General features: G+C 43.2%; 1 protein-coding gene across 1 annotated transcript; it reads right to left on the reverse strand.

The window, feature by feature from the left end:
• Nucleotides 1-1,146: 1,146 nt before the first annotated feature.
• Nucleotides 1,147-10,059, reverse strand: ripk4 (receptor-interacting serine-threonine kinase 4). Its single transcript, XM_020086215.2, has 8 exons — nt 9,735-10,059; nt 7,086-7,377; nt 5,714-5,862; nt 5,371-5,420; nt 4,202-4,360; nt 3,671-3,786; nt 3,022-3,262; nt 1,147-2,888 (listed from the first exon to the last, which is right to left on the reverse strand). The coding sequence occupies exons 1-8, from the start codon at nt 9,914-9,916 to the stop codon at nt 1,639-1,641; spliced, it is 2,439 nt and encodes an 812-aa protein (XP_019941774.2). The 5' UTR covers nt 9,917-10,059; the 3' UTR covers nt 1,147-1,638.
• Nucleotides 10,060-12,874: the final 2,815 nt, after the last annotated feature.

Below are 12,874 nucleotides of genomic sequence, written 5' to 3' on the forward strand. Positions count from 1 at the left end.
TCTGGTGGTTTAAATGACTCAGGAAACAACTGTAGCCCTGAGAGAAAAAAAAACACACAATACTCAGAGTTACTGTAGAACATGAAGCTAACATAACAGTCTTGACAGGACATAGAAGCTGTGATTGTACAGCAAGCGCACATTATCTTCCCCATAGCCAGAGCTGAGGGAGATCACCAAGCAACAGGCAGGATAGTGCCCTGTGTACACAAAACAGAGGCCTCAGATTACACACTTTTCACCACTCATTTTCCAGGTCTCCACAAACACTAGCTATAAAAACAGGACAATTACAAGCAGCAGCCATCCGCACTCCATTTCTCAGGTTACGAAAAGCCGAGCCCTCAGGGGTGGCATGTTGGCTTTAGAAAGTGATGAAAACCTTAAGTGGTCTGAGGAATTAGCCAACAGGCCCGAATTGTAGGTAGAACATCAGCGCCCCTTCTCAAGCATACATCATCTCACAGCCTGCGATCCCCCTCGGGGGCAGTTCCCATGGTCTGTGCCAACCTCAGCACACTCTGTGGGATCTGGAGTAGAGACATAAAGATAATAACAGAACAGGTGAAGCTGCAGACGCAGACATGCCAAGTCTGGTCGACATCAAGACCGATAAATCCTGCACACATGCAGGTGGAGACACTGACGACAAGAAAACACTCACACAAGCCTGCTGCAACATGAGGTGGTGAAGTTGTGCTTACTTTGGACAAGTGAAACTTAAAAAATTAAAGGGCGAAGAAAAAAATAACAGATTAGGACTGTGATTGGGTGGTTCTCTGTTTCTGCTTGATTTCAATTCGTTAAAACATCTTGATCAAAGAGTTTGTTCCCTGAATTAAAACCGCAATGTAAAACTGAAAAAAAAGTGATAAGGATCTCTTCTGAACATTACCTTGGAAAAGATGTGTACTGTGAACAAACGTTTATGTCAGCATTGAAACTTGTTTAAACTCTGGGCGTGTGTGTTCTATCTCACAAAACCATTATCATATTTATTATGATCCTGGTTATAATTTTAGATATTTTATAGCTAAAACCACCTAGCTTGATGTTACTCTTCTACTCAAATGTCTAGAAAAAAAATAACTTTAGTTCATTTAGTTTTAATTTAAATTGCGAAAAAAGCAACAAGGTCAAACAAAATAAAAGGTTTTATATGTTTTAATGGATGATGAAGCACCGATATGTAACAGGTACAGAACACTGAAGGCCAAAGCTGTTGTTTTTTTAATGGAAAGGTTGTGATGATCTGCAGCTTCTGTGACCAAAGTTTGTGTTCTGATAAACAGCAGTCACAGGGATAACCATCTGCAGAGCAGTGTAGAAACACATCCCCAAAGGTTCCTGATCCTATCTCTGATACACAAAATGTTCTTGTTACATCAAAAATAGGCTTGTTTTGTAAAAAAGTACAAAAAAAACTAAAGTGAAAACAAAGTATTTAAAGACTATTTACAGTGTACATATTTACATTAAAGTTTTCTGACTTATTAAATGCCTACAGTGCTCAAAGGGCCTCAAAAATCTCCCCTGAATTGGAATAACAATCCCTCCCTCACTCTGAGGCATCAGTGGACAATAGAAATGACACATGAGACAGACTTGAGCACAGATGTGACAGTGTCTTTGCTCCGGTTAGCAGGACGCTGTCGCACACTGTGAGCTGGTAGATTGTGGACAGTCTTCATCGCTGTGTTCAGTCAGTTTGAGAATGACAACCTTTCTCTGGAGCAGCTTAGCCTCCAGTGGGACGGGCTGTTCAGCTACTGGCTGCACTGTGCTCTCAGTAACTAAGTCCTGACAGTCCTGTGGCAACAGCATAGTAATGATATCCGAGTAGCCGCGCTGCACCGCCAGGTGTAACGGGCTGAGCCCCTGTTCATCTGATAGAGTGCCACCATCAGGACAGTGAAGGAGCAGCTCTCTGAGGACTTCACAGTGTCCGTTCTCTGCTGCCAGGTGGCAAGGTGTACGGAGGGCCTGGGTGGACCTGTAGGGGTCTGCCCCCTCTTCTATCAACATCTTGACAGTGGCCAGGTGGCCCTGCTGGGAGGCGAGATGGAGGGGAGTGTGTCCGTGGGCGTTCTGGGCGTGGATATCTGCTTTGTGTTTGATCAGGAGGCGAGAGGTGCTGGTGTGACCTGTCTCTGCTGCCACATGTAGCGGCGTGTTTAACCCAGAGGCAAGCATGTGAACATTTGCTCGTAGTTCAATCAGGATCCGTGCCACCCGGTACTGCCCCCTTTTGGATGCCAGATGCAGCGGTGTGCGGCCGTCTGTTGTCTGCCCGTCCACATCAGCAACGGCCTGCTTGACCAGCAGCTTGACGATACCCAGATGCCCTTGCCAGGCAGCCAAGTGTAGCGCCGTCCAGTTGTCCTTGCCCTTGATTTGAACATCAGCACCTCGGCTCAGCAGCACTCGGATAACATTCTCCTGACCGTGTTGGCAAGCAACATGAGCCGGTGTGCGTCCCTGGCCATCAGTCTCGTTGATGGCCGCCCCCCGGTCCAGCAGCAGGCGTGTGATTGCCTCGTCCCCATTCTGGGCAGCCCAGTGCAAAGCTGTGTACTGGTCTTCATCTTTGGCATTGATGTTGGTGCTGCGGCGTCCGAGCAGAAGCTCTGCCAGGGGCTTCAGGTGCTTCTCAGTGGCCAGGTGAAGGGGTGTGGAGCCACGGGCATTAGCGAGGTTAGGATTGGCATTGTTCATGAGGAGGAACTTGAGGGCCTCTTCATTGTTCATGGTGATGGAGTGGTGGAGTAGACTGCCTCCTCCGTCGAGGAGAAGGTCGACATCCTGTGGCTGGAGGATCTTCATCAGCTTGGCAGTGTCTTTGGTCCTGATGGCCTCAAACAGCTTCCGCTTCTGGACCTCAGCAGAATCTGAACAGCGAGGAGGAAAGATATTAGAACCATACTCCTTATTATTGCATGTATTCATGTAATCAGGATTGTCAGGCAGTTTTATGTTCAAATATATAATATTTCCAGTTGTAGGTCTTTAATCAGCTCTTACCATATGTGCTTTCTTTCTCAAACGACAGCGTGATAGAGTCTTGAGAAGAGAAGGCTGAATCTGCAGAGGAGATACCAGACAATCTCTTGCAGGTGTTCTCTTTGCTGTGGCAGCCATCTTCCTTCACTCGATCGAAGCTCCGGGATATCCCAGAATCCACCTGGCTCAGAAGCTCTGACAGGCTGTAATCTTTTTCCGGCAACATGGCAGACTTTGGACGCACTGGCTTGTTGTCTTTGACCTGTGGAGCAACGAGCCAGATTAGTATATTTGAACAAGCTGTTCTTTGACACACATCACATTCCATGACATTCACACAAGGTATGACATTGTGAAATTGCTGAATCTAAATTTGATTGAGCCTAGATGAACACATATACACATACAGTTGCTGAAATCAGCCGTGGCAGCTGTCACCTTTCATGAACAGATATGTTTCAGGTCACGTACGCAACAACGAACACCACGGAAATGACACAGCACACAAATAAAACAATGCCATCAGTCTGCATTCCTCGTCAGTGGTGTAATTGTCGTCAGGATCGTACATTTACACAACATATGACACAACATCATGTCTAGAGATAAGCTTGTCATTGTCTGGGTGGGTGATCATACATTAATGAGTAATGCGGCATTGACATTGTACCTGATTACAAGTGAGTGCATTGTGGGACACCGGCTCTGGCTCAGATGTAGATAGGGTTGGGGTCCTGGGCTCCTCTTGAGGTTTGGAGCAGAGCTCCTCGGCTTCAGATGTGATTTCTGTAAGGACGACAGCTCTGTGTCAGGTTTCGGTAATGGCAGGGATGGGATTAGTGAATATAAAAGGGAAGAAAAAGCAGAAGTAAAAGTAGGAGGGTCTGAGAAATCTTCAATTTAACACACGGCTGCACTTTGTGTGTGTCTGTGTGTTATCCAAGAGTGTGTAGTTAAAGGAATAGGATCACTTGTGTAACATAGTGATTTACTTGATGTAATCATGATAGTAGAAAGTTTACGAGGCATATCTTACAATCTAGAGAAAAACCTATCAGTTTCTCTCTTTAACTAAATGAATATAAACATGTGCATGTACTCTTTTTGTGTGCTCCTTATGAGAAAAGACATTAAGAAGTAAATTAGCACTTTCGTCATTTGTTTAATTGATTTATTTTGTAAGCACAGAACAACAACCCACCCTGGAAGCTGGGTCTGGATGCGGGGTTTATGGCCCAGCAGCGCTGCATGAGGCTCAGGAAACCTGCACAGGCTGTAGGTCGACAGCGTGGCACCGCAGCGAGGTCTGGACGCACCCCCTTAACCACCTTCACCATGATCTGCAGGATGTTATTGTCTCCTAGGGAATAGAAATATGGGTCCACACTTCAGTTTCATCAATAACAAGCCAGATTTTATATTTAATCCACTCTGATCTGAAGCCTTATGTTCTAAAAATAATATGTTTGAGGCAAATACAACTAAATGAAACGTGTTGCAGAACATCGACATAACCTAAGGTGCTGGTAGGCGCCAGTCCTTATACAGATAGTCATGCTTGGTGTAATCGCCATCTTCCTTTGTGCTCAGATAAGGAAGTTATTTCCCATGAGAGCAGAAAGGTAAAAAACTCTCTGAGCTCCTGCTCTGGCCTCTTTGTATCTGACTGTGGGATCAGCGGAGTCAATGAGTCATAACAAACAGATAGAGGCTTTAATCACAAACACTTCCCCTGCTATTGAAGCCATAATACCCAGGTGGAGGAGCAGAATGGGAAGGGAAGGCAACCAGGCTATTTCTCACTTTGTAATAATGCCCGGATCAACATGGGCAGTGCAAACCTGGCAACCCTCAGACACTGGTCTTCAAAAGAGTTATACTCCTTGAAGCAAACTACTACCTGATATGCCTGGGAAAAATACACTGTGGCCCAGTCCACCTGACTGCTCTGGAATTGACTGAGTAAACAAAGTGCAGCCGTTGCAAACACACATACACACACACACACAACTTGTGCAGATGAAGTGTTCACCTTAGTCAACTGGAAATTAGGAAAGCTGATTCCACAACTTATTTTGTTTATAGACAAGTAGCAGAGTGGCCCATTCATTATATTGGATGGACTGACAGGATGTACTGTACATACACATTGGTTAAACCATGTGACATTCATAAATGATAATTTTGCTAATATTGACTCACAGCCCAGAGCTACTGAAAGTAAGTGTTATCATTTTAACAGAGCATCTGTATTTTCACATTTAGCACTTGCACCAAACTTTTTTATAATTACATTTTCTTGTAGTTGTTTCCGATTACCGCCAATATGTTTGGTTTGACACATTAATCGTGTGAGCACGCAGGTCTTACCTTGGTAGGGTTTCCTCTGTGTAAGGATCCCCCAGATGACGATGGAGAAACTGGAATTGGGGCAAATTAAAGGGAAAGTTGTCAGTAAAAGGAAAATATCAAAGATCGGGTAAATCGATTAAACTGAAAATATTGAAATAACTAATTTGCTATTTTTTTCAATACACAGTTAATCATACATAATTCACCGCTGAGATTTGATGGATTACAGTGAATGGTGTGAGTCAGAGCTGAACTGATCATACAGGAAGAGGAGATATCCAGCCAGACAGCAAACACTGATTCCAAACTAATGTCTAAATTCAAACAAAAAGGTTAAATGCAAAGTGTTGAAGATTCCAACCTGTACACGTCGTGCTTGGTGTCTGACACCCTGTCCTTCTCTATGATGCTCTCAGGCGGCAGGTATGCGATGGTGCCGCAGAAGCCATCTCTGCTGATGTCGTCAGCCCGTGACAGGCCGTTCCAGCGGGCCAGGCCAAAATCTGAAATCTGAGACAGAAGGAGAACAGATAAGACCCTCAAACAGAGCATCCCCACTGCCTTTCTCATGAAGCACCGTGACTTTGATGACTCAGTTTACCCGCTGAATGTGACAGGCAGCTAAGCTCTTATTATGTGCACTCAGAGGTATGATGGGAGCAACATGGCCATGTCCCGGCCTGCAGGAGAGGAGAGGCCTGTCAAGTTTGTGTGGAAGGAGTGCACACCCACACACTCACCGAGCACTCAGTCACTCAGGGAGGTTTAATAGGCTGAATTAATCCTGTAGGGACAGGCCCGGGTGAGGTGTTTACATCCAGACATTAGACTCAGATATGACAGTTCTCACCCATCACTCTCAGTACTATTGAAGTGCTTAGACGTTGGACAGTGGTTGAGAGGCAGCTGTCTGCCCAGAGCGTGTGCAGGGCTGTCATTTTAAGATGAATGAGAAGCAGAGGCAAAGTCTCCAACGGCTGAAATTCCTTTCAAACCCCCAAAACCGAGACTTTCAATAAAATGCAGCTGTGATTTAAAATGACACCATAACAGTTGATATGTGATCTCAGTGAGATAGTTGTTGATCTTTTTTCCTCCCTTTATTTTGTTCTTAAATATTGTTACTGCCATAGAAAAACCTCAGATTGCTGCTGCTGTAAAATTGTAAAATGTATTTTATCACAACAGAAGGATTTAGACCTTTTTTTAATAAGATACTAACTTAGCTGGAAATGATCGTCACCTTTTTCTGTTTACTTAGTTAGTGTACTTAAGTATATTTAAGTACATTTTTCATGGATCTGTACTTTACTTAAGTAGATGTCTTTTGGGGTATTTTTTTACATATCAGCAAATATCTGTACTTTGCACTTCATTACATTTTTATAAAGCATCACATTATTTAAAAAAAATTATTTAGAAGTAATCAATAATGAGATCTGGATCATGGATTCAACCCCCACCAGGACTCAGTCATAATGATGTCAGAGACCAGTGCATCAGGGAATAGGCAATAATCAACAATGACTTTTACTTTAATTACCTTAAGTTCATTGTAAGGCAAGTACTTACTTACTTTCACTCAAAAAAGTAAATGTACGTTTACCTGATACATGTCTGTGTATATTTATTTATTATATATATTTATTTGTACTTTTACTTAAGTGGAATGTTTGAGTACTTCCTCCACCACTGGTTTTCACACTATGAATTCTACAAAATAGACCCTTTACCTTGACATGATAGTGGGCGTCCAGCAGGATGTTGGCAGGCTTCAGGTCCAGGTGGAGCAGCGGTGGATTCATGCAGTGGAGGAAGTTCATTCCCACTGCAGTCTCATGGATGATGCGGAAGCGGAGCTCCCAGGGCAGCGGCTCAGTGGCCAGCAGGGTCTCCAGGGAGCCGGTCTCCATGTACTCCATGACGAGGCCTTGAGGGTCCTCACAGATCCCATAGACAGGAAGGATGTATCGGAACTTGGCCGCCTCCATCTTCCTCGCCTCCTCCAGTAGTTCTGAACGCTCCCTGTTAAAGAAATTATTGATTACGTCAAATCATCAGGTTTTTGTTGCATTTTTATTGGCCTCATTGATGACTCAGTCAGGCTTCTTTGCTGGAGCACGTTAGCAATTTTAAGAAGTATGTACAAGAGCAGCTGAAACAAAACCTCTTTAAAAGAAAAAAAAGGTATTCAGGTCAATATGTTTAAGCAACCATTCCACATTCCATAGCTAGCAGACATTCATCAAACCTCTCCTCATAAAAGATTTACCAAATGCTTCTGAGGACATGCTTTGCTCATTGGGCTGTTACACTTGGCCTAAACATTACACATCGTCCTTACTGGGCTGCCAGCTATGCAGAACGTTCACCATTGACCTTGGCCACTGTAAAAATGTGACCTCAGAGGATATCTATAATTAATTTACAAATCCAAGCATGTGAATGGCGCTCCGCCACTGCCCAGCGGCTCATTCTGGTTAGCCTGGAATGCTTACGGAAAGCTCTCGTCCTCTGTTGCTCAACCTTTGCACAGCTCCCTTTATCAGTGCGCCGGCCCTGCTGACATACCTCAAACACAACTGAGCAGGTCATTCATGATCTCAGTGCACACATCTCCTGCTTAAAAAAAGGCGAACTCTATAATGAGGGCAAAAGAGAGCAAGATAAATCATGATTGCACTCAAAAGGAATGTGCTTCAAAAGCAGCGTTAGGTGGGCACGACTGGGGATTCAGTGTTTTCCACCATCACTAAAACGAAATTAGATGCACCTAAAGAGACTTCATGTGGCTCAGAGGACACTATTATGTGCTCAGTGTATCAGGTTACTAAAAGAGCCATGTTCTGCTGGAAGGAGCCTGGCCATAATTATCCTTTATCGTCTGTACAGGTGAAGGAGGTACAAGGCCCCAAATCCAGCAGGAAAGAATAATCAAGCATGATGTAAGAGAATGGGCAAGCACTTGTTTGCTAAATCCATCATCTAATCCAAAGTGCTCCTCCGAACCAAACAATGTCCCAGCTTCAACAGAGGCCCGGTAAGACCGGTTTTACAGCTTCTCTTATTGTCTGTGCCACAACACAGCGGCGGCCTGCGACCCAGCAGACAAAGGTGGCTTTGAGTTGCTGCTGTGGATGCTATGCGTGGGTCAATGCAGACTGCAGTCAAATGACTGTTTATGCACTTTGCAGATGTTTGGAGGTGATAACATCTTTTGGTTCAGGTTCAGTGGATGCTTTTAGTTGCACCACGAGTTTGGGGGGGAGGGCGTCATTCCTCTTTTTTTGGAAGCAATGGTGAAGTGAAGTTAGTTTTTGATTGTCAGTTTGTAATGTTTTGGTGACGGTGACTGGGTGAGTTGTCGTAATCTGATGTTATTTAAACACGGAAAAGAGAATTTAGGAGTTGGGAGAATATAAAAATCAGAGAGCTGTGTCTCAATCTCTCGAATCTGGTAAAGCAGGTGCAGCTCTGTCGGTTACTTCGTGTCGTTTGATGGTTCTCAGGGTTATTGTGAGGTTACATTTACAATTCCTCACCGATGAACCCCAGAGTGTGTGTGTGTGTGTGTGTGTGTGTGTGTGTGTGTGTGTGTGTGTGTGTGTGTGTGTATAGACACAGACTCTACATGAGTGGAAACATCCACTGACAGACAGGTGTTGGCAGGTAAAGCTTCCTCAGAGGTTGGCACCAGTCACTCACACACCAGGGCAACACTTGTCCACCCTCACATCCACACAGAGGATAAAGAAGATTCACTGATACACAACAGAGCTGTAGGAGTGTCTGATCTACCACCTTGCTGTCCTCACTGAAATAGACACAGAATTGTTCACATCAGCCCCTCCCTGAGGCCTCTACATTATAATGTCACTGTTGATTGGGGATATCAGCTGAGAACCTTTTCATATTCAAACAATATGTAAACAATTACGTCCCTGAGCAAAGTGGACTTACTTTCCCCCCCGGGGATGAATCAGCATGTCTGTGCTCTCTGCAGCTCAACTTAACGGCGTCTAAAAGTCTAAATGTGACCGGCTGTTTTTTCTGCCGAGGCTCCTTTACAGCTGCTGTGTGAGCCCTGACTGGCAGCCAGTGAGTCATACTTCTCCCTGGTGCTCACCTTTAAAAGAACTCTGAAGCACTGAGGACTTTTTATAAGACACAATCTAACGTCACGTCTGCTGTTCAGTCATTAACATAGTCATGATAAGGCTGAAAGATAAGATCCTGGAATATAAAGGAGGCCAAGACAGAAGCAAAGGAGCCTGTGATCTCCGCTGTAGCATTCTCAGTTCAATTGTCTCACACTACTTGACGTAATTCTGGGTCCACATCTGTACAAAGATAATCCATGAGGCTTAACAGCTGTAACTTACTTGTCATCCATATGTAGGCAGGGAGGGCACTTGATAGCCAGACATGTTTTCCACTGTACGTGCCGGACTTTGTATACTTGTCCAAATCCACCTGAGCCAATTTTCTCCCAGCTGCCAAACTCAGAGGAATCAAAGGTCCTTAACAGTCCCATATTCCAGTTTGGAGAGTCCGGGACGTCCATATCCGTGCTGAGAAACCCACCACCTGGGTAAACTCCTCTTTTCTTCGTCTCCAAGGCTCAATGTGGGGAAGTGAACATACACAGCGACCTGCCTGCTTGTGAGCTCTTCCTTGTTTTTCCCCTGGTGTAGCTCAGTGTGGCCTCTCCCTCTCTTCAGGTGAAAAGAGGGGCTGGGCCTGCTGCCGTGACATCACTTCCTGGTTTCGAAACTCAGGGAAGCGATGGAAGAGTTGGTGACATTACGCTTTTAGACAATAGTTTCCCAGATGCCCTGAAGTGCCAAGCTTTCTCAGATTTCTGCCACAAAGAGCAGAGGATAATCTTCATCATGAGCCGGAGTCCGTGAGCCCAGGAATGTGTCACTTCATAAACACACCTTTGTCCTACTGTAGACCATTATCCAACCAGGCCCCTGAGGTAAGAAGAGGGAATACTCTTAACAACAGGTGGGTTATGTGATATTTACTAAATGGTTTATAAAAACGTGGACTCATGTTTTCAGGACAAATCTATTCAGGAGAGGACATCGTGCTCTCACATAGATGAGAACTGTCATCACCTCAATTATACCAGTGACACATCTGTGTCTTAGAACTGTGTGTGGTTTAGGTGAAATTAGCCCAGTTGTTTACTTGGATGATTTTATCAGTTGGTGTTTTAAGATAACGAGCCCATCACAGTACATTCTGCTGGGTTGTGCTCCAAAATACACAGCTTTTGTCAACATATGTGTACGTGATTTGATTGTGATTAGCCCCATATTTGCCTTGGTAACTTCACCCATTTGAGCCTTAGCCATGGCAAAAGCTTTTGAGCTGTAACTTTTATTTAATACTGGCAAATGTGTAACACTAAAAAAGAAATGTCCCTCCACTAGTTAATATTTACATATTCACGAGAAAATCCCATTATATTGATAAACGAGAGTAAAACCTTTTTTAACTCCTGCTACACTTTGACTTTACCTGTGGAAAAAAAAAAATATATATATATAATTTGATAATGTTTAACCAAGCCTTTCTTACACGTTTTTTTTTATTTCACATAAATTAAAAATTACTATGTTATATTTAAAACAAAACTAGTCAAATTATTAAATAATATTTCCATTGGTAGTTAAACATAAATATGAATATTCCCACATTCAGTTTTTTTTAAATATATATTCAGTTTGACTTTTTTGACTCTTTTTACTTTCCTCGTGTTTAGTTGTATAAGGTGTACATTTTCAATAACTACCATTTAAATGGTTTGTAGCAAAGTAAAATATGTTTCCTGGGTCAGTTGCAGTTTCTTTACCAATGATGAATGTTTAATTCATGAACATTTGATTTAACGCAGTTTAAATTCAGAGTCAGGAGCAGAGTTACAACCCTGCGGCAGATAAAGATTCAGCTCAAGGACATGTCTCTCTTCCACAATAAGCCCTGCAGCTGCTGTTAATGATTCTTTTTTCACTTATCATAAAACAGCAGATTAATGTAGGTTAAACCAGCCTTATCCAGACATAAACACAATGAGTCCATTGAATGCACCATTCTCATGGTTTATACAGCACCAAACCTTAAACTGATGTAAATGATATGAAATGATGCATGACTGTATTAGCCCCTATGTGTCGGACATCATCCTGTTTTCATAACATCAAATATGCTCCATATTTTTATGGCTCCAAACCCCAAATTCACTGACATGGTATTTATTCATTCATATTCGCTTATTCATTTAAAAAAAAAAAAATCTCTTATCACTTATCTCACTGTTTTATTTGGATGTATTTGGTGTGTATTTGTGTGTACATGTACATACACTGAATATATTTGGTTATTTTTAAGTGCATGGCGTAAGTTCCTCTCTGTGTTTCTACAGTTTCCCGTTGTGGCTGTTAGAGTTTAAAAATAAAACCAAAACATAAAAAAAGGAAATACCATCAACACACTTCGCTTTCTTTACACATTCTCCCTGACTCACAAAAGAGACACAACAATGATGGCACACAAATCACATAAACAAATCACACCACTTAACAAAAAGAGGATCGTATGATGCCTGATATTTACAGTTGTGACTTCTGGGTACCCTCGTGCTTTAGGGCATCTCCTCCACGGAGTGAAAGGCACAAGTCTCAGCACAACACAACAAACATAATGCTTTTTTTTCTCTTTTGCTTTCTTCCTGGAGACACGCACCTGACAACCCTCTATTTACCTCTGCTTCAACAGCATAACACATGATCTCATGATCTCGCCCTGCTCCACCCTGCTCTCCAGATTTAATTAGAAAACTGGAAGGACGAGGTATGAAGTCAAAGTATAAATAGTTTGTCACTGGGGGACGCTGTGGAGACAACGCAGAGATCTTATTGGATGCCGTGGCACCGGGCTCCATGTCAACCAGCTGGATTTTGTCACTGCAGCAGAGATCAGTTGCCCCGAGGCCGCTGCTCTGCTCTCACACCGAGGTGGAAGCTGGTAAACAGTGCGGACCCTTTGAGGTGTCCTCGCCTCATTTAAAGTGTAAATGTATTCTGAGGGGCTGCATCACGCCCGCTCATCATTAGAATGAAAAAAGGAGCTTTTATCAGTGTGTCACTAACATCGGCTTCTTTTGATCTACTTCACTGCCCTGATTAAAAACAAGAAAATAAATCAGGACCGTCCACTTTCCTCCGCTGTGTGAAAAATGGCTTCTTTTGTTCGGAATTGTAATGAGCTTTACAGGCCTGAGATACTTTGTAATGCATCAGTGAGCACAAGGTATTGGACAAGCTCCTACAACAGACAGTGAATAGCTAATAATGATAATCTTATAAACTATCAGTCCATTTATCACGAGATGTTAAATTAGGATCATATCTTGGTTATCAGAGTGGTCTTCAGTCAGTCTCAGCTTGTGACAGTATGTTAGCTGCCATTTTTGATGCCACATTTACAGGGCAAAGCCTTCACAGTGTATTCA

This window comes from Paralichthys olivaceus, chromosome 15, assembly GCF_024713975.1.
Source record: "Paralichthys olivaceus isolate ysfri-2021 chromosome 15, ASM2471397v2, whole genome shotgun sequence".
Taxonomy (NCBI): domain Eukaryota; kingdom Metazoa; phylum Chordata; class Actinopteri; order Pleuronectiformes; family Paralichthyidae; genus Paralichthys; species Paralichthys olivaceus.